Source organism: Ochotona curzoniae, unplaced genomic scaffold, assembly GCF_017591425.1.
Source record: "Ochotona curzoniae isolate NIBS_2020 unplaced genomic scaffold, NIBS_Ocur_1.0 contig_4792, whole genome shotgun sequence".
Taxonomy (NCBI): Eukaryota; Metazoa; Chordata; class Mammalia; order Lagomorpha; family Ochotonidae; genus Ochotona; species Ochotona curzoniae.
In genome coordinates this window covers 1,058,909-1,080,195 of record NW_024466389.1, presented here as the reverse complement: position 1 = coordinate 1,080,195, position 21,287 = coordinate 1,058,909, and the positions used below count along the sequence as shown (strand labels likewise).

The 21,287-nt window shown below is 63.6% G+C and overlaps 1 protein-coding gene across 1 annotated transcript in view; it reads right to left on the bottom strand.

The window, feature by feature from the left end:
• The window catches only part of PRDM16 (PR/SET domain 16), a 162,511-nt gene that overhangs the window by 17,999 nt on the left and 123,225 nt on the right, over window positions 1-21,287 (bottom strand). The window contains exons 4-5 of the mRNA XM_040987588.1: window positions 6,585-6,722; window positions 1,336-1,438 (exon numbers count right to left, since the gene is read on the bottom strand). Of these exons, the coding sequence (XP_040843522.1) occupies window positions 1,336-1,438; window positions 6,585-6,722 (241 nt within the window). The remainder of the gene's footprint in view (window positions 1-1,335; window positions 1,439-6,584; window positions 6,723-21,287) is intronic.

Here is a 21,287-nt window from a genome sequence, read left to right as displayed (position 1 = left end):
AAATATTTGATGCCGGGCGATTATGCGCGGGAGGCAATTAGCCCACAGCGCTGCTGGGTTATTAGGAAAATGTAGACACGGGTGAGTTCGTACGGCGGCTGGAGGGGCTGGGGCGCAGCGATGGTTCTTTAAGCCCTCGCAAGAAAGGAATTCCGTTTCGCACGTCAAGTGTGGCGTGCCGGCGTGGGGTTAAGTAGATTTATCTTTGGGGTGCTCCCGCGCTATCCGAGATGCACAGCCCCTTGCAACAATTATTTTAAAGGAAACGAGATCTTCCTCCTGCGACTCCCATCATCCCATTTATTTTTCTTTTTCTCCACAGCCCTAATTAAAACCAAACTCTGGAGGAGCACTCAGACACGGCCCGGCTGGCAGCGTGTCCCTTCCGGACAGGGTGCTGGGTGAGCTGGGGGAGGGCTCGACTGCTGAGCCACACTGCGGGACCAGGGGCTGCCTCGGGCCAGGGCTCGGCTTCCTCGCTGCTCCCCGCGCCCGGCAGGGCCAATGTCGCATGGCTGGCTGTGAGAATGGCAGCTCATGCGGACGGTGGTGTGCCTGGCAGAGCGGCACACACTTGGAGAGAGGAGGAACGCCGGCTGCCGCCTTTGTCTGCCATGAGCAGGATGGGAGCCAGCGTTGCATTCATGCGGGGTCTCCTCCTCCAAGAAAAAGGCAAGGTTGGGACTGGGGACCTGGTGGCCAGTGACAGGAAGTGGGGGGCCAGAGCCCCAAGCCCCTGGCGAGATGCATTTCTACCAGTGGGACAAGAGCAGTGTGTGTCAAGTGGGATGGCAGGCGGGCAGCGCCAGGGGCTGTCCCCGAGTTCCACCTGTTCTGCCCATGGACAGCGGGACAGGGATGGTGTCCCTCCTGACACTTCCACGTCCCCACCCTCACGGCGCTTCGTCTCTGAGGTGAGACCCACGTGGCTCACAGCCCAGATCCCACCGGCCCTTACCCTCTCCCCACCCCCGCTTTGGGTCTTGCTTTGGTGCTGAGGCGAGCAGGTGACAGCGCCCTGGCTGGTCCCAGGACTAACAGGGCTGACACACTTCCCAAGCAGAGGAAAGGCTTACGGGGAGCAAGCCACTTCTGGGGTCTGTGCCACTAGAGTGCCTTGCACACTCCCGCCTTGGGAGAAGGCTGCTGCGTGTTCCTTCTCTAACTCGGTGAGGTCCCCACCTTCGTTGTCTGTAAGCATTCCCTGAGGCTCTGCCCACCCCCAGAAGCCTGGGTGCAGCTCCCGGCGCTGGGGCCGCTCAGGTAGGGACGCCTGGCACCTGTCCCCCTGCCCCAGGCTTGAGGCGCTCCCAGTGGGTGGAGTTAGGATCTTACCGTCCAGAGCTGGCGGCACCGCACCCAGGGCATAAGCGCCTTCTCTCCCGTGCACCAGCAGCTCCTCGCCTGGCTCGATGTCCTTGATGACCTTGTAGTAAATCTGGGAGGAAACCAGGAGGGAGGTGAGCACAACCGCAGAGACCAGTCTCCCTGTGGCTGCTGAAACCACGCCCCTGCAGGCCACTGAGACCACTTCCCTGTGGCTGCTGAGACCACGCCCCTGCAGGCCACTGAGACCACTTCCCTGTGGCTGCTGAGACCACGCCCCCGTGGCTGCAGAGGCCACGCCCCTGCAGGCCACTGAGACCACTCCCCCTGTGGCTGCTGAGACCACGCCCCTGTGGCTGCAGAGGTCACGCCCCTGCAGGGCACTGAAACCACGCCCCCTGTGGCTGCTGAGACCACGCCCCTGCAGGCCACTGAGACCACGCCCCCTGTGGCTGCTGAGACCACGCCCCTGCAGACCACCGAGACCACACCCTCCGATGCCACTGGGGCCATGCACCCAACGGCTGGCCCTGGACCACGGGTCTTTGGGCTGCTGCTCCTCTGGGTTCTCTTGGGGTTAGCTGCATCAGTCCGTCCACCAGGGGCATCGTGCTGCCCAGCCCAGGAGCATCCTGGGGAACTCCCAGCAGGCTCAGCTCTTTGTTCCAGGGCACCCTTAGTCTTCTCTCCCTACCGAGCATGTGCAGAAAATTCTAGCACCTATAAAGGGGCAGACAGGCCTCTTGGGACTGTGACGGGCAACTGCTGGCCCTAACCTTGCCCCCAGGACATTGGGGTCCCCAGGATCTGGCCCTCACACACTCTGACGGGTGAGCAGCTAGCTGGTGGCAGCCACAGTCTCTCCCCACCTCACTGTGAGACTGACTGGGAGGTGGGAGCAAGGCCCTGGGTAAACCCAGTTGCCCATCAAGCCCTTGGCTGGGGTCCCTGAGAGGCCCTTCAGCTCTGTGCCTGCATCGAGGAAGGGGCTACAGAGGGTGGAATTCACCAGGAAACCAGGGCAGGGCTCGGCCCGGGGAGGTGGCCGGGGGAGGCGGCCGGGAGGCGTGGGCTTGCAGGGCCGAGGGCAGGTGGCCAGCCGCCCGGGCTGCTGCTGGATCAGGCAGGCTCCCTGGGTGTGGCTGGCTCCTTTGGACCCGTAATCCAGGCTGCACCCAGGGGAGACCTCTAGCCTTGGCCTGGCCAGTCCCCAGGGCAGCTGTGGGCACTGGGGAAGGAACCAGGGGATAGAACAGACACGTGCTCTCTCCCTTGCACCACATCTGCTCCACTGTGCAACAACACAGTAAGAACCCAGTGGACTGAGAAACTGGGGGCCGGGTGGGGGCTGCGGGTCTAAGGATCCAGACCAGACCACAGTCACCATAGAGGAGGCAGGGCTGGAAGGGGGGTCATTTCACCTGCTGGCAAGAGGAGCACATGGAGGTGGCAGTTGCTCACGGCTCCTGGGGTTGGGGACCCCACCATGCAGGGACCCCAGCACATGGGGCCATCGTGCCCTCTGACCTCACGTCCCTGGTGGGGGCTCCCTCCTTTGCTGCTGGTCCCATCTGAAGGCACCTACTTTCAGCTCAGACACAGCCCTGGGGACTGTGGGAAGATGGGAGGGTGTGCAGGGGGCAGGGAGAGGGCGTGCAGGGGCAGGGATGGTGTGCAGGGGGCAGGAAGGGCGTGCAGGGGGCAGGGAGGGCGTGCAGGGGCAGGGAGAGGGTGTGCAGGGGGCAGGGAGGGCATGCAGGGGCAGGGAGGGTGTGCAGGGGCAGGGAGAGGGTGTGCAGGGGCAGGGAGGGTGTGCAGGGGGCAGGGAGGGCTTGCAGGGGCAGGGAGGGTGTGCACGGGACAGGGAGAGGGCGTGCAGGGGCAGGGATGTTGTGCAGGGGGCAGGAAGGGCGTGCAGGGGCAGGGATGGTGTGCAGGGGGCAGGGAGGCTGCAGCATGGCTGCTCAGAGCGAGTCTGACACCAGCACCTTCAGGCTCCCCGTGTTTGTATCGGAACTCGGGCACAGGCCTCCTTGGGGACCATGGCGTCTGTCCACACCGTGTGGGCACTGCCCGCCACACAGGGCCTGGGTTGACAACCTTCCTGTCACTCACAGGCTAAGGGGCCGTGGTCGCCTGAAGCCAGGAGGGCAGTGGAAATTAGCTCTGGGACGAGACCCCCCTCGTCGCTGGCACCCTCCCTGGAGACCCCTGCTGCAGCCCACGAGCTGATCGGGTCCGTCACAGGACATCAACTGACAGTGCCTGCCGATTTCCTGGTGCTGCTGCCGAGTTCCCGGTGCTGCACGGGGCTAGAAGTTTCCGTTTGGGGTGAGCCCTTAAAGGCTGTTTACTGGCCCCATAAACACCGCTCTAAATGGCTTTAAAAACAAGTCAGCTGCCAACAGGCCGACCGGACTGGGGACGAGCCCAGGCCATGGCCTCATGCAGAGGGGCCTCGCGTGCCCGGGACCTCGGGCAGAGGCAACTCCGTGCAGCTCTGGGACCAGCCGCAGCCGTGGGCACAGGCTGTGCTGTCTGGGTTGTGGCTCCCGGCCATGCGTGGGGGCACACTGGTCGCCAGCATGATCCCGTGAACAGCACATCCTGTTGCATGGGAAGACCCTCTCCCGGGCACCCCGGAGCTGCCCCGTGCCTCCCTGCCCCACGGGCGGGAGCTCAGCTGGTTTATCTGCCGAAATCTGCTGCTTCGCTGTCCCGTGGTGTCTAGCATGTCAAGTCTGGCCTGTGTCTCTATGCTGTCCGCAACTGAGTTTGGGGACATGAATCCGAAGTGGGCAGTGGACAGCGGGATGTCCCCCATGTCCTCCAGAGCTGGCTCCAGGACTGTCCTGGGCATGGCAGCGTGCCAGCCCTGTTCCTTGCCCATGTTGGGCCCCGGCAGCTCCGGCCTTTCATCCGAAATGGCGCAGGGCAGGCAACAGGCAGTGGGTTTGTCTGTAACAACGCTGAGGCTGCCTGCGTGGGAGACCCAGGCCTTCCTGCCCCCAGATGGGGTTGGCATTGGCAGATTTACTGATGCCAGGCCAGCTCCTGGGGCGGTGGAGGAGGGTGTCATCGGGCTACTTCCAGGCCCACGGGGTAAGCTTCCCATTCCCGGGAGGTTTTCCGAGAGGCACCGCAGTCCGTGTCTTGGTCTCAACACGTGTGCGCGCCCTCAGCACGCCTCCACGGCCCCAGCCCTAGAGGAGGCAATGTGACGTGGGCGAGGACCGGCCCTGTCCCCGTCCCCTGCTGCGGTCCTCCCTCTGGCTCTTGCACCTGCAGGAGGAGGGACCCTAGGAGGGCCGTGAGCTCTGTGTTTCCAGAACAGATGGTCTGAGAGGATGGCCGGGGGTGGGGCGGGGCTGGCACCCAAAGCAAGGGGCAGCTTCTGCATTGAGACTAGGGAAATGAAAGTGCCCCGGGGTGCTGCTGGCTCGACACCTGCTGGCATCCACCCGCAGCCAGGGCTCCATGTGGCTGTACAGGTCCTGCGCTCTGGGCTGCCCCAAGGAGCGATGCACTGAGGCCGGGGCCTGCCTACTGTGGGCTCCGCGTGAATCCGGAAAACCACAAGTCACCTTTGAGGTGACAGCGCAGTGGGGAGGAAGTTCGCAGCCTGGGCTGTGGGACCGCCGGGCGGGCACCAGGGGTCACAGGGCAGGGGCCTCTTGAGGCTGGGCAGGAGCTTCCAGAGGCCCCATGTGGGTGAGGGCTGGGGGTCGGGAGCCCCCATGGCCCCGTGTTCCACCACTGTGCGGGTGACAGAGTCCCTGGAGCTGGAGGAGTACAAGGAGCCTGGGGCGCCCAGCCCCGTTAAGCTGGCGTGGGGCGTCGGGGAAGGGCCACGCATGGACGCCAGCATGTGTTCTCGTGTCTGTGGCCGCCAGTGGTGCCAGGGGAGCGGGAAAGCTGGCCACCCCCCATTCTCAGGCAGGAGTCTGGGGCCTTGAAGTGAAATCGGGGGACCATGGAGTGGAGTTAGGGGTGTGTGCCCCAAGCCTGTGGAACGCACAGGGCCGGGAGGGCCTGTGATGACCCAGGAGCCCCTGGCTTTCCCTTCTCCAACCTGGGTTCTCTCCCCGGGGCCCAGACCGTGGCCGTGTCCTGGCTGGTGCCCCTGGTGACGGTTCCAGCAGGGATCTCAGGCCCACCCATGCTGGCACTCAGCCAGTGGGTGGGGGTGGGGGTAAGGACCTCTGCCTTGGAGGCGGTGGGTTCCGGAACACTCCCCCACCCCCGCCCCGGCCTCCTCTGGCGTCTGGCGCGTCGAGTGGCACACTTCCCCAAGAACCCGGCCTTCGCGGATCTGTGGCTTCTTGCTCCCATTTCTGGGACTCGCTTCTTGTCCCTCCATAGAGGGTCCCATGGCTGGCCCCCACGGCGAGGACAGCACGCCCACGAATCACTCATCCACCTTTGGTGGCTACAGTTCAGAAGCTGGGATTTTTGGATGAGGAGTGAGGTGCCTGGGAGCTTCTTCCTCTGCCTCGCTAGGGGCTCCTCCAGCCTGTGTGGGCTCCTGGAGGCTGCCATGTGGCTCCAAGTCAGAGGTGCCTCTGGAGGGCAGCTGTCCCCGAGGTGGGGCCAGGGCTAGGGTCTCCCGTGGCAGGGCCAGGGCTGGGGTCTCCCGTGGCAGGGCAAGGGCTGGGATCTCCTGTGGGACACCTCTGTGTCCTGGACTGCTTCCTGCGTGACAGGGGCTGCGTGGGCTCTGTGTCTTTCCTGATGCTGATCTGCTGCTGTCCGCATGGCTGGAGGGACGGCGGCCTCTGCCTTGGCAGGTGCCAGGATCCAGCAAGCGTGTGGGGTACGCTGCTCAGCCCCAGTATGCCCAGCAGCCACGTGTCCTCCCTGCTGGGGAGCCTGGGGCCCATGTGGCGTTCACACCACCTGGTGTTCCCTCCAGGGAAGGGGGCAACAGAATGGACGGGGGAGTGGATGGGGCCATGCTGCTGATTGGTCAGTCCACTTGTGACCGGGGTCTCGGGGCTGTGGCCAGGCTGACCTCTTGTTGAACTTCAGAGATGTCTCGTGGGGACACTTCCTGTGCTCCTGGGCTGCTGGACACGAGCACCCTGCCATGCAGACTCCTGCTTGCTCCTTCTCTATGCAAACTGCTCACTGCCAGCCTCGGCCAGAACTGTGGCCACAGCCTCCCACGGGGCATCCGCAGGGCAGGAGGGGGCCTCCGGCTGCGGCATCCCAGTTGCTCCAGGGACCCTCGGGGACGGCTCGCAGACCCTCTGACCTACCTGCTCGTTGATCTGACACATGGTGAGGTTCTGGTCATCACAGGAGCAGGCCACGCGGATGTACTTGAGCCAGCTGCCCGCTGCCGCCTGCCCGGCGTCCAGGCAGAACTTGTCAGTGCCCAGGTCCTCGGAGATCTGCTGAGGATGGAAGAGAAGCTGGACTCAGGGTGGAGTCCAGCTCGTGCACCCGAGCCCGCGCGCTGCCTAGCCTCAAGCGCTCCAGACCCAGTGAAGCCTGGCTGCCCTGCCGTGCCCATGCCCCATGCCTCCGGGAGCCTCGGGGGCTTTGCTCACCGGGCAGGTCCCAGCCAGGCGGCATGAGCCTCAGTGCTGCCCAAGCTCCAGGGAGAGGAAGCTCAAGCACCAAGCCCGAGAGCAGCACTTTTGAAGGTGAAGGTGTTGCTGGGGTGTGTGACTGCTCACAGGCCTGTGAGCGTGCGTTTGCACGCCTGTGGGCTTGCACGGCGTCCCACAGCAAGGACAGCTGGGAGTTCCCAGACTCCCCACAGCGAGTGAATGCCCGGCGCCCCCCACTGTGTGTCCCCCATTTCTGTGGCCACCGCCAACGGGCACGAGGGCCAGCTGCTGGTCTCAGCTTCTCTGATTTGCTGCCACCCTGGCGTCTAGGAGGGTCGCTTGGAGCATGGCCTGGACCTGCCGTCCACCCTTGGCTGCCTGCCTGCTCAGGTCAGCCTCTGGGTCCATGGTGCAGAGCTCCCAGCTGCCCGGCCTGGCCCAGCACTGGGACGGAGAGTGTGGGGGCTGGTAGGGGTAGTTGGTGGGGCAGCACTGAGGTCCAGGTGGGTAAGTGGGTCTTGGTGGGCAGGTGTGAACAGTTGAACATGTGTGTCCATGTGGGCAGCTGTGTTTTGTGGGCATGGGCAGGTGTGTAGGTGGGTGGCCTCCTCCAGGTGGCCAGTATGATGGAATCAGAGTCAGAAGCCCTAGCCAAGTCGGGCTGGGGACAGTGGCCAACCAAAGCCCGTGAGGTTGGCTGCGGCTTCGTGGGTCTCCATCCTGGAGTGGGAGGGCTCTCTGTTCTTTCTGCCTGTTTTCTCTAACCATCACCACAAATGGGAGTGGCTGCCCACTAATGGCGGGCAGTGGGGCCTTAGAGTGTCGCCTCATGTGGACATGCCTGCACATGGACACGCCTGCACATGGACATGCCTGCACATGGACACGCCTGCACGTGGACATGCCTGCATGCGAACACGCCTGCACGCGGACATGCCTGCACATGCCTGTACGCGGACACGCCAGCACGTGGACATGCCTGCACATGGACACGCCTGAATGTGGACACGCCTGCATGTGGACATGCCTGCACATGGACACGCCTGCACACGGACATGCCTGCACATGGACACACCTGAATGTGGACACGCCTGCACACGGACATGCCTGCACATGGACACGCCTGCACACGGACACACCTGCACGTGGACATGCCTGCACGCGGACATGCTTGCACATGGACACACCTGCACGTGGACATGCCTGCATGCGGACATGCTTGCACATGGACACACCTGCACATGGACATGCCTGCACATGGACACGCCTGCACATGGACACGCCTGCATGTGGACACACCTGCACATGGACACGCCTGCACGTGGACATGCCTGCACGTGGACATGCCTGCATGCGGACACGCCTGCACGTGGACATGCCTGCACGTGGACACTCCTGCACACGAGCCCATCCCATAAGCCATGTTCTGGAGACTTGAGCTGTCCCTGTCGTCCAGGCCACCCTGCCTGAGGCCACCCTGCCTGGCCCAGGCCTTCACTCTCCGTCCAGGCATTACCACTGCCCAGGATGCCCCAGTCCTCACCCCTCGTCCCCCGGCCAGTGCTAATTTTCTCCCAGGTAGGCTGCAGGCACCCAGCACCAAGGTGGCTCTGGGGCAGGGGAAGCTGCGGGCCTGGCCTCACGTGGCCTGCCCACTGGAGCACGGTGTGTTTGGGCTACTGTTGATTTTGACAGTGCAAAGCAGGCTCCAGCCATGCCTGCCCCTGCTTCCCGCTGTCCTCCTCACATGCCGATGACCAAGCTGGGGCCTTGGGGGCTCACACCACAAGTCTGCAAGGAGTGGGGCTGGAGGCTATGAGGTGGGCTGTCCCCACCCTGACTTCTAGAACATGGGCTGCAGATCCTTGACTCTGGAGCTGAGCTGCTGGCTGTCTGGAGGGAGGGGCTGCAGTCCAGATTTGCCAAGGAAACTATCGTGCTGTGCATCGCCCCCACTGTGCCTTGCCCCGAACCCTGCCAGCTCCACGGGCTCACAAATCACCCTCATTAGAAGTGCTAAGTGACGAGGCGATGTGATGGGAAAATTCCCTAAGCATGACCATTTTCTCTGCACGTGGTCTGAGGGCTCCTGTTCTCATTGGCGGCTCACTGCTGGCGCGGGCCCGTGACGTCAAGGCCAGGCAAGGCCAGCAGCGGGCCTCTGGGGGGGGGTGGGCCAGAAAGCCGAGACATCTGTCGTCAGGTCATCTAATGGACCTGGGGCCCGCTTCCTGGGCCGTCCCGTGGCTCTCGGGAGTCCATGCGTGCCGGAAGCCTGGCAGCCAGCATTCAGCCTCATCCCTTCTCCCTGCAGGCTGGCCCAGAGCCGTGAGCCCCAGCTGTGTGGCCTCTCCTGCCTGCACACACACACGGGCACGCACACGGGGTGTGCCTGCCCTCCACGCGTAGCTGACATGGAAAGTCCATTCTAGTGCTTGGGGGAAGGGGAGACATTCTGGAAACACCTCTGAGGGCAGGAGGGGGAGGGTGGCGGGAGGGAGGGGGAGGGTGGCGGGAGGGAGGGCCGGCGGAGGCTTCTGCAGGAACCACAGGAGACAGGGCGCGCCCTCTCTTCAGTCCAGAGAGAGAGAGGCTGGACACTCCCACACTTTGTCCTGAGCTTCGCATCTGTAGACGCTGACTTCTACATGCCCGGGGAGCACTCTCCACCACCCACAATGCCCGGGGAGCACTCTCCACCACCCACAATGTCCATGGGAGCACTCTCCACCACCCACAATGCCCATGGGAGCACTCTCCACCACCCACAATGCCCGGGGAGCACTCTCCACCACCCACAAGGCCCGTGGGAGCACTCTCCACCCACAATGTCCAGGGGAGCACTCTCCACCACCCACAATGCCCGTGGAGCACTCTCCACCACCACAATGCCCGTGGGAGCACTCTCCACCCACAATGTCCAGGGGAGCACTCTCCACCACCACAATGTCCAGGGGAGCACTCTCCACCACCCACAATGCCCGTGGAGCACTCTCCACCACCCACAATGCCCGTGGGAGCACTCTCCACCACCCACAATGCCTGGGGAGCACTCTCCACCACCCACAATGCCCGTGGAGCACTCTCCACCACCCACAATGCCCGTGGGAGCACTCTCCACCACCCACAATGCCTGGGGAGCACTCTCCACCACCCACAATGCCCGTGGAGCACTCTCCACCACCCACAATGCCCGTGGAGCACTCTCCACCACCCACAATGTCCCAAGAGGAGCACTCTCCACCACCCACAATGCCCGTGGAGCACTCTCCACCACCCACAATGCCTGGGGAGCACTCTCCACCACCCACAATGCCCGGGGAGCACTCTCCACCACCCACAATGCCCGTGGGAGCACTCTCCACCACCCACAATGCCCGTGGGAGCACTCTCCACCACCCACAATGCCCGTGGGAGCACTCTCCACCACCCACAATGCCCATGGGAGCACTCTCCACTACCCACAATGCCTGGGGAGCACTCTCCACCACCCACAATGCCCGGGGAGCACTCTCCACCACCCACAATGTCCAGGGGAGCACTCTCCACCACCCACAATGCCCATGGGAGCACTCTCCACCACCCACAATGCCCATGGGAGCACTCTCCACCACCCACAATGTCCAGGGGAGCACTCTCCACCACCCACAATGCCCATGGGAGCACTCTCCACCACCCACAATGTCCAGGGGAGCACTCTCCACCACCCACAATGGCCCAGGAGGACTCTCAGGCAGATCAGGCTCCACCAGAGCCCTGAGCATGAGCAGCTGAGCGACCAGCACAGCAAGCAGAGGCCCTTGCTGCTGCTCCAACCACCCCCACCTCCGAACAAAGTCTCTGCAAAATGCACGAGGGCCAGGCTCTCCACGCAGGGCCAGCTGCTCCTGCGTGCAGTCCTGCAGCGCCTCGTGGCCTCATGCACGCTCAGCATGCAGTCCCTGGGTTCCTTGTCACCTGTCCTGCTCGCCAGCAGGGCCCCCCGAGAGTGAGCCGCCAGCACCCCTAGTCCCATGACCTGCTTCTGTGGCTTTGGCCAGGTGTTTGCCCCAAGCACTGAGATGGGATTTCGACTGTGGTGAAGGTGATGGGGTCAAGGCAAGGATGGCTGAGGAGCCAAGGGCAGGCATGTCACTGGCCGCAGCATCCTCCGGCCCTGGCACCTATTGTGACAGGGCTGACCGTCCCCACCTGTGGTCTCTGTCCCCTCCTGCAACAGGGCCTCTGACTGTCCCCTCCTGTGGCGGGGTCTCTGTCCCCTCCTGCGACCTCTGAGATCCCGCGTCAGAGCCAAGGGGACGCTGGCTGCAGGTGCTGTGCTGACGGGAATCACCCCGAGGGTTCCCACACTGATGTCCCCAGCCAGCACCAGTTCTTGTGTGTGGCTGAGTTGGGTCCTGTCAGTGTCCTGCCCCTGGGGGCTGGTCCTGCCACTGCTGGGTGGCATGCGTGTTTGACACCCAGGCCACGAGCGCACCAGCGCCTGGGCTGTTCGCAGGGTTCCCCGAGGCTTGGCACATCTCTCAGTTCATTGTTCCACGTTCATTCCTGCCACCCCTACCCTGCTCACTGGGCCATGCTCACGGTCCCAACTCTGGTCCTTCAGAAGGCGCCGGAGTGACCCCAGGCAGTTGTGTGGTTGTGCCTTCCGCCCAGCCCAGCAGCCCTGAAGTGGTTTGAGTACTCGAAGACCATTCGGTTTTGCAAAGCAGCATGCGACAGGCCGGGCCGGCGACCGAGCCTGGGGTTTGCACGGTGAGGCCTCAGCGCCAAGCCGAGGCACTTCTGTTTTGTCTTAGTTTCTGAATTTAAGAAAGATTGCCAAAAAAAGTCCCCAAACCTCAAACCAAAGGCTGTGGCTGGGTCCGTGCAGGGGAGGTGGCCCTGGGCACTGTCTACAGGAAGTGGCTTCTGCACCCTGAGGCAGAGCCTCGGGCGGGTGTCACATTCATAACCTTTCTCTGGCCACTGTGAAGGTGACAAACTGCACAGCTTGTGCACGCGCAGCCCACAGCGGAAGCGGGGGGAGGGGGTCCCCACAACGGCCGAGCCCAGGCAGCAGGGATGGGCCAGCCGTGGGAAGCAGGCCTGCGGAGGCCCAGGGAGTTCGCTGACGGGCATGCGCCCAAGTGTACAGCTGCGTGCCTGGCCTGCCCGCCCAGCTCCGTCCCCTCCGGCGGTGGTGCTGCCCACGGGCCCAGGGCATTGAGGTCCTTGGGGCCCCTCCAAGCCCCACCACCGTTAATGGCTACCGCAGGCTGCATAGGAGGCACCACCCCCAGGTGGACTTTCAGGGGATGGGAGTCAGGCACTCCGGAGCTGGGAGCGGCTCAGACATCGCACCCCTGACTCCCTGGAGAGATCGACATGGCACAGAAGCAGCTCTCACGGTGCCTGGCCAGGGCTCTTCCCACCTTGCCCAGTGCAGGGGCAGTGCCTCACCCCTCCCATCCGACCGCCCTGTGGGCTGCCGGCTCCACGGTCACCACAGGCTCTCCTTAGGCTCTCCACTGGGTCGCTGCGTGCTGCCGCCTCTCCTGGAGCTGCCATGTGACGGCCACGTGCGCGAAGCAGCAGGAAGTATTGAAGGCTTGCGGCCGCCAGGACCAACACCACGCATCCCGTCTCCTCCTGCCTGCTCACCTCTCCCCTGCTCACGTGTGGCGGCCACTGGCAGTGCAAGTTTCTCCAGAGGCTCTCCCAGAATGATTGTCCACTCAGCATCCATTGCTTGCCTCCATGAGGGCACGGGTGACCCGATGGGTGTGGAAGTGGATGGAAGCACGGATGTATGGGCAGATGGGTGGGGGAGGGGGCTCTGTTCCTCCCGTCTGCCCAGATGCTCCTGACTCCCCCAGCTTCCCACAGTAAGAAGGAAGGCAGGAGCTCTAGAAGTGCAGAGCCCCAGGGCGGTCACCCGGGATCCTCATGCAGGAGCCCCTACCCTAGGGACACTGAGATTCTGCCCTCCACTACACTGACAACATTGGCATGTGACCGCTGGCTGTCACTTCCTTTACTTCTCATACATAGACTCGGCTCTGGGGGGTCTTCTGGAACATTCTGGGAACCTGGCAGACAGTGGATGCTCAGGGAGGACCTGCTGAGCAGATGGTAAAGTGAGGCACGCAGGTACACTGGGGCTGCAGCTGTTGTCCCAGGGCCCAGCCTGAGCGCGATCCTGCCGAGCTGAAGCTGCACTGGGGCTCAGCCTGGCTCAGTGGAGGCCGAGCATCCAGGTCAGACCGGACCCTGACTTGGTCCCTCCCAGCCCAGCTCTCGCCCTCCTTCTGGAATCAGGCAGATTCCTGTGAGCCCCTGCCTTCTGTATCAGGCTGATGTTTTGCGATCAGCTCTTGCAAAGATTTCAGATCTCAACAGTCCACATTGAGGCAAAGACCTGGCCAGCCCCCATGAAGAACCCACCCAACCATCCATCCATTCACTCACCCATCCACTCATCTGCCTGCTTACACATCCATCCATCACCCATCCACTAATCCACCATTCACCTGTCCAGCAACCATCCACCATCCATCCATCTACCCATCTGTCCATCTACCTGTCTACCTGCCTCCTGCCCGTCTATCCCTGAAACACAGCTGTGGCCGTTGGCAGAGAACTCCCGGTGGGACGCTGCCACCTTTGGAAGCTTTGCCAACGCAGTGCTGGTTTTTCCATGGAGCAGGTCTGGGCACATGTGCACTAAGAGGCTGGCCTAGCCTTGGCCTTCATTTTGGTTTCATCGGCTCTGGGTGCCCCCTCTGTGTGGTTTACCATGGTGGTCCATCCAACCAGGCCACAGTCCAGCTGTGGGCACAGGGGAGGGCCTGCGGCCACTGGCCTGAGCCTGGTCGGGGCTCCCTTCTATTCTCAATCTCCCAGCATCCCATGGGAGCAGCTGAGCCCTGGGGCACAGAAACTTGGAGTTCCTTCTTGGCTGGAACACCCCACTCCACCCCTGAGTGGGAGAATCTTGGGGCCCTGGCAGAAGGACCTCGGCTGTGGGCTTGACCCTTCTCCAGACACGCCCAGCCTCAAGGGCGTGCTGGGAGCCCAGGCAGTGCCCTGTCTGAGGTGCCGGCATGTGCAGCCAGCCCAGCAATGGCAGGGTTTGTTTGGAGGGCTGGGGATCCTCATGCATCCTGGGCGTGTCCTGCCGGTGTGCTGGGTCCACAGCTGCCTTCCGGGGCCACTTCACCCTCTCAGACAGCAGAGCCTGCAAGGCCCGTGCCTAGGTGCGTGGCAAGGATCTGCACCATCTTCATGGAAACCGGGACTCTGGAACAAAGCCACACACTCTCAGGGTCATTCCTTGGCTGGCTCCTGAAATCTCTGCTTTGGCCTTCCTTGCCAAACAGGAAGGACTTTCAACTAAAAATCTTCACGTTCTTTCTCCCCAAGTGCCTTGGTTCTACCTCAGGCTTGCTTGGTCAGCTCGATGCCCAGCTTTATTTCAAAAAGCAAACGTCGTGGCATCGGAATGGCACCTCCCAGCCATCCATGCCGGGTCTCTCACGGGACGGAGCCGGGATATGGAGCTGGAAATCGCACACTGCCCCCTGCGGGTGCTGAGCCCGGGGTCTGCGCCAGCCATGCCCTTGTGCAGTCAACCAGTGCCTCCCCCCGCCGTTCTGTGCACACACTGCCTTCTCCCAGGATTCCCTAACAACAGGCGGGGGACTTCCCAAACTTTCAGGTGCCTGGAACTGCCGGAGGAGTTTATTTTGAAATCCGTGTGTGGCTTTGTTCCAGAGTCCCGGTTTCCATGAAGACGGTGCGGATCCTTGCCACGCACCTGGGCACGGGCAGTCCCGGCTGTGTTGTCTGGGGGATCACGGAGCCCGGGATTGCCACCCCCAACGGCACAGCGAGTGCCCACCGCATGTTAGGGGCCTCGGAGGGCTCACGCGTGTATTTCAAAATGCCTTGTACCAGAATCAGCTCGCCTTGCTGCTCCACTTCCTTGCCAAGGTTTCCGAGCCCCCCTTCCCCAGCCCGTGTTTTGTGGGGGAAGCGAAAATCCTGGCGGGAATGGCTCCATAGGAGCAGCCCTGGGCACGGCAGTGCCGCTCCCAGGGGAGCCAAAGTCCGGCTGCCCGCCTCTCCTGCTGGAGACCCCTCCAGCCACGCCTGCCTTGCTCCCATGGCGAAGCTGCCCCTTGCGGGCCGCGGACAGCGTCCCTGGCAGCAGAGCGAACCCCCTTCCCCGAGCTGCAGGGCCCCCTTGCCGCCAGCTCCGGATACTGTGAGGTGCGGGGTCGCGCCCGGCTGCGCCACGTCAGGCACACGTGCGGCCCCTCCCCCAGCGCCACAAGGTTCTCTTTGTGCGCTGCCCTGTGGGCCTGTCGACGCCACGACAGCCCGGTCGAGGCAAGAGGATGTTAACCACACGTTCTAATAAAAAAATAAAATAAATACTAATAAACATGTGACCCTAGCGCCGGCCGCTCACAAGGCGCCCTCCCCGCTTTTCTGCTCCGACCTCGGCTTTTCCTGGAGCCGCTCCAGGGAGCCCAGGGGGGTCTCCAGGCCTTTGCCTCGGTGGGAACAAAAGGTCTTTTTCAGTCTCAGGGCTGTCAAGTTTATCCAAATATCCTCAGCTTACTACTAGCCCCTTTCTGAATTGATATTTCCAGTAAAAGGACACTTTGTGTCTCGCAGCCACGCAGGGCCCCCTCCCCAGCAGAGCGGGGAGCCCCAGCCCGCCTGCTGCTTCCTTAGCCGGCAGAGGGGGCCGTGCAGGCCGTGCGCCCTGGAGCCAGGGTCCGCTGCCGCCAGGTCTCCCTGTGGCTGGGCAGTTCTGCAGGCGGCCTGGAGCCGTGGCGGTCTGCGTGTCAGGGCCCTGGGGTCCACCCTCGCCCGCAGCACAGGCTTACTGCTTAGTCTCCCTCTGCAGGCCAGTTCCGTGTGCGCGCATGCATGTATGTGCATGCGCAAACTCCTGTGTATTTGTCCTGTGCGCGCGCACACACACATGCACTCGCACTGGGGTCCCCGAGGCCCCACCGGGGTATTTCCGCCTGCCCTGCCTCCTGCCAACGGTTCTGATTAGCACTAATGATAATCCTCGTTAATCACTTCTGGCCTCTACGGAATGGAAGTGGGGCTGCGGCAAAGTGACGCTTAGGCGGGATTTACGACTTGCGTGCAGCAGGAGCGGCCGGGACACCTCTGGCCGCAGCTGCCATCAGGGGCCGCCAGCTGTCCGGCCCGGCATCTCCTGGAATTTTTCCTGTGTGTCTGACTTTGGGGACCCAGCAGAGCTCGGGTCCCTCATTGTCCGTGGCCCAGGAAAACGGTGCCTGTTTCAGGCCCCATGGTGGAGTCGGGCGGCTTTGCGGTGTGGGCGTCCTGCTCTGGACCCCTGCCAGGAAGTTCCCTCCCCACTGCCCTCTTCCTTCCCCAGCACCACCCAGGCCCCCTCGGCTTCCCCCACTCCCTGACCCCATGAGTAGGGACCATCCCCGGTCCCTGGACCCCCAGCACCAGTGGGATCCTGCAGCTGTGCAGGGCAGAGGCCGGGCGGGACGCCCTCCCCCAGCGTCTTCCCAATGTCCACCCACAGCCCTCTGGGGACCCTGAAGGTCAGCCCTTGCTGTCCAGGCTGAGCCCTCGCTTTGTCCTCCGGATGCTGCCCCTAGCCAGGGAGTGGCTTCCGGTCTGGATGAAACCAGAAGGCCTGGTGTGTCTGCTCCAGGGGACTGGGGCCCAGGGAGGTCTTCCTCAGGCTGGGGGAGGGGACAGGCAATGGCCATGCCACTTTGCCACAGGGCCCTGGGCCTGTCAGGCTCCTGGCTGACCAGGCAGGACCAGGATAATTAAAACTGCACTCAGCTCTGGTTTCTATGAGGCCCACCTGGGCCTCGGACAGCCGCGTGGGGCAGGAGATAATTGCCTCTTGCCATCTGGCCTGGTGTGGCTTGACCCCTGCCCCCAGGGCCACGTGCAGGAGCCCAGGGTCATTGTCAGGCTGTTGCTGGGCATGAGGGGGCCTTACCAGGAATTCTGGGTGTGGACAGCTCCTTGGAGGCCTGGGCTGAGTCAGGTCTCAGAGAAAAGGCAGCCCAGAGGGGTGGGCACCCCTGCAGCTGTTCCCCCGGCGTGCCAGGCGAGCTGTGGGGTCCCAGGGTGGCTTGGGTCTCCTTCATGGCAGAACTAGGAACCCAAAGACACTGGCTGCCGGGGAGCGAGTGAGCTGGGGCGGCTGTGATCCCCAGTCCTCCTGAATGAGCCGAGGGAACCGCTCAGTCAGCAGCCCATGGCTGTGGCCAGGCTGAGGCTGGAGGCACCCGCAGGCACCCGCGGGCACGGCCGCTGGGCTGCGCTGGCCCTGCCTTGTCTGGGTTTGGCCCCCCTGCTTGGCTTCTTGGGTAGTCCCCCATGGGTGACCTCGACGCCGCTGCTAGCCTCACAGCCTTCCTGCCTGAGGACTTCACCAAAGACTGCTGTGGCCCGTGCGTTCCGAGGACCGCAGCCTGGTGGTGACGCCCTGTGGCGGGGGGAGGGGGACTCCCCAGAAACGCCTGCCTCTGGGGAAATGTTTGATTAAGGCCGGTTTGGGTGTGGCTGTGCACCACTGAGCTGCTGCCAGAAGAAAAGGTCGCGGAGCAGACTGCTGCCTGGAGGGGCGCCCTGTCTCACTGCGGAGTGCTGGGACTCAGCCGGAGGGGTACCCTTGTCTTGAAGGTCCTGGGCATCCGACTCGGCTGAGGGTCAGGCAGGGTCTTTCCCATACAGACTCAGACCTGCCCGTCGGGAACAGACTGGGGGCCACAGGCTCTGGGACCCCCTGGGGAGGAGTCTTAGGGGGCAATTTGCTGGTCCCCACATGATGGATCCGTGGTGTGTGGTGCCACTGACCCCAAGTCTGTCCCAGGTGGCTGTGTGTCACCCTGACGCCCCTGGGCTGACTCAGGAGCCCCGCGCCTGCTTGGTCACCACGAGATGCACCTGCTCCCCGTGGAATCAGAGTGAGACCCCCAGCCACAGCCCCCCTGGCTCCAGGGTGTGGATCCTGCCTGGACCCCTGGCGCTGATGTGGGGACTGAGGGGGCATGGAGGTCTCAGGGCCTTGCCCCGCTCTGGAAAGAACTTCTGCTCGGGAGGACACGCCGTCCTTCCCCGGGTGGGTGCCCTGGAGGTCAGCGGCCATGCCCTTCCGGCCCTGTCCCTTCCCCGCCAGCCACGTCAGCACCCTCCCGTGGCCTGTTCACTCCGTCCTCTTGGTGCTGTTCCCATGGGCCGACCCACCCCTCCTCCGGGTCCCCCTTTGCTTGGCTGGGATCTGGCTGGTCTTAACACCCAGTGTCACAGCTGGCTGAGGCTCGGCCCACACCACGGCCCGAGAACACGGCTCCTTCCTGTCCATCAGGGGTTGCCCTCTGTGGACCAGGCACCGGCCTTTATGCCCTGGTCCACTCACGGGGGGATGGGCCACGGGGGATGGGCCATGGGGGATGGGCCATGGGGGGATGGGCCACGGGGGATGGGCCATGGGGGGATGGGGCCTGGCCCTGGCCTCTGCTGGTGGCTGGCCATGGCCCTGGTGCCCAGCGACAACAGGCCGATGGCGCTGCCTGTGACGGAGATGTCCCCAGACTCTGACCTCGGGCTCTGTGATGCTAGCCTTGGCAGAACCCGTTGGCCATCTAGGAACAAAGAGCTGGCGCGGGGTCTAGAGGAACCTGCGGCTTCCAGAGGCAATGGCCTTGGGCTGTGGAGTCTGCTGGAGCCGCCAGCGCCCTCGGCCTCTGCAGAAGGCACGTCCCCGGCCCGAAGCCACTGATGAGCGACACGTGGGCTGTGCACATCTGGTTGTCATTACCGTGCTGTGTCCGGGATGGCAGATAAAAGAAGTGCTTGATTCATTTACCAGAGCTTTCAACTATGTGACAATTAGGGACGAGGGACCGTGGCCTGCTAATAGGAATGCATGGAGTTAATTACGTCTGCCCGCTGCTCTCACTGGCTGCGGCTCACGCGCACGGCAGCCTTCCGGGACAGAGCGAGCATGTGGCTGCCGTGCTGAGGGAGGCCCAGCCTTGGACAGGCACATGTCCCCGAGTGGCTTCACACGGGTGACAGGGTAGAGGCCCCGGTCCCAGGCCAGTGCTTGAGGGCACGGTGCAACCGTTGAGCACGGTGAGCCTGGCACAGTCCAGATGGAAGCACTGGGGACAGCACCCGGGATGGGAGTGGGAAGGACCAGCAAGGGCTGCTGGCCATTAGACGGTGACCAGCGATCACAGCTACAGGGGCACCGAAACCTGAGCCTGCAGTCACTGCAAACCTGGCCGCCCATGGCCCATCCCCCCGTGGCCCATCCCCCCGTGGCCCATCCCCCCACGGCCCATCCCCCCATGGCCCATCCCCTTGTGGCCCATCCCCCGTGGCCCATCTCCCCGTGGCCCATCCCCCGTGGCCCATCCCCCCATGGCCCATCCCCCCGTGGCCCATCCTCCCACAGCCCATCCCCCCGTGGCCCATCCCCCCGTGGCCCATCCCCCCATGGGCCCCTTGCCCTCCCTGGGGCTGCTCTTCCTGGCGCCCCGGGCAGAGGCAGTGGGTGGCCAACGGGTTCTGGTTTCCATGCCCACAGAGGGTCTCACACCTTCACTACACAATGAGGACCCCTCTGAGAGCTCGGGCAGCTTGCATGCAGAATGAACGCATCTTCAAGTCCCAGCTCCCCCAGCTGTCCAGACGCCACCCCGACATCTGAAGACCCTCGTGGACGAATGGGGCTCACCAAATGCCAGCCATCCAGGGGACCTCGTGTGCCCTGCCTCATCTTCAACCCTCTTCTCCTCACAGCCTGAGGAGGGGCTTAATCACCCTGCCCTGAGCCTGCGTACAAATGCCAGCTGAGGTGGCGGGGTACCCCAGTTCCCAGTGCAAGGTCATGGTGGGGTATCTAAGCTGCCAGCATGAGGTCATGGTGGGGTGCACCAGCTCCCAGTGCAAGGTCATGGCAGGGTACCCCAGCTTCCAGCATGTCATGGCGGGGACCTGAGATCCTAGCCTAAGGTCATGATGGGGTATCCAAGCTGCCAGCATGAGGTCATGGTGGGGTGCACCAGCTCCCAGTGCAAGGTCATGGTGGGGTACCTGAGCTGCCAGCATGAGGTCATGGCAGGGTACCCCAGCTTCCAGTCTAAGATCACAGCGGCTATCCAAGCTGCCAGCATGAGGTCATGGTGGGGTACCCCAGCTCCCAGTGCAAGGTCATTGTGGGGACCCAAGATCCCAGCCTAAGGTCATGGTGGGGTACCCCAGCTTCCAGCCTAAGATCACGGCAGGTATCCAAGCTTCCAGCACAAGGTCATGGCGAGGACCTGAGATCCCAGCCTAAGGTCACGGCGGGGTATCCAAGCTGCCAGCACGAGGTCACGGTCACGGCTCAGTGGGCCCTTTGCTGGGGATATTCTTCCCAGCGCTAGGTTGGCAGGGGGAGGGGGTGGTGGCAATCAACCCTTCGTGCCCCTTCCATGGGACCCAGGTAGATACGTGAGAGTGAGGTTGCCTGGAGCCTAGGGTGGCAGTGGTGCCCAACCACAGGTGTGTCCTGTAGCACTTGGCCCCTCCAAGCCCATGCTGCCACCCAGTGCCCTGGGCTCTTGGGGCGGAGGTGAGGGTCTCGTATCATGACATCCTCCTTGGGGTCAACTTGACCATGGCTTCCTGGCAGGGAGGCAAGTTCCAACGTCCAGCAGCAGCTGGGACTGGCTATCCTGAGGCTGGCGGGGGGGAGGGGCCAGGCTGTCAGGTTGATGTGGCCCCCTCAGCCGTTGGGCCCCCTGGGGAGAGGGTGCTACCTGTGCTGGAACGGCTCTGGGCTCCGGGTGGCCTCCAGCAGCCTGACTCAGGCTTGCAGGGCAGGCTGTGAGCTGGGTACCTGACCACTGCGGCAGCGGCCTGAGGCCGTGTCAGCTCCCCGGATCTTCTCTCCCTGCCGTGAGACCTCTGCGTGGGCAACCCCTCGGCAGCACAGCCGGTAGGGACACACAGTGCGCTGCTCTCTGACATCTGACCTGAGCATGACCGTGTCTGTCTCTCCCCAGCTCCGGCTGCCACACGTGGCGAGCGCTTCTGCTAAAGGCAGAGGGCTTGGTCCGAGCGAGGGGTGTTGGGGTGAAGCCCCAGCCTATGGCAGCTGCAAGTCAGGGTGGGCAAGGAGAGACAGGGCAGGCGGCCTTGCTGCTCTTGGGGGCCTTGTGGGCCAGGGCCACCTCCCAGAGGTGACAGGACACACACTGGGCTTCCCCTCCGGCCCCTCCCACTGCTGCCCCGTCACTCCGAGAGCAGCCTGGATAATGCCATTCCACAGCCACGAAGCTCCTCCCACGCACCCTGTCCACGGGCGCCGCTGCCTGCCAGCCCAGGAGTCGCCGGGACGCCCCTCAC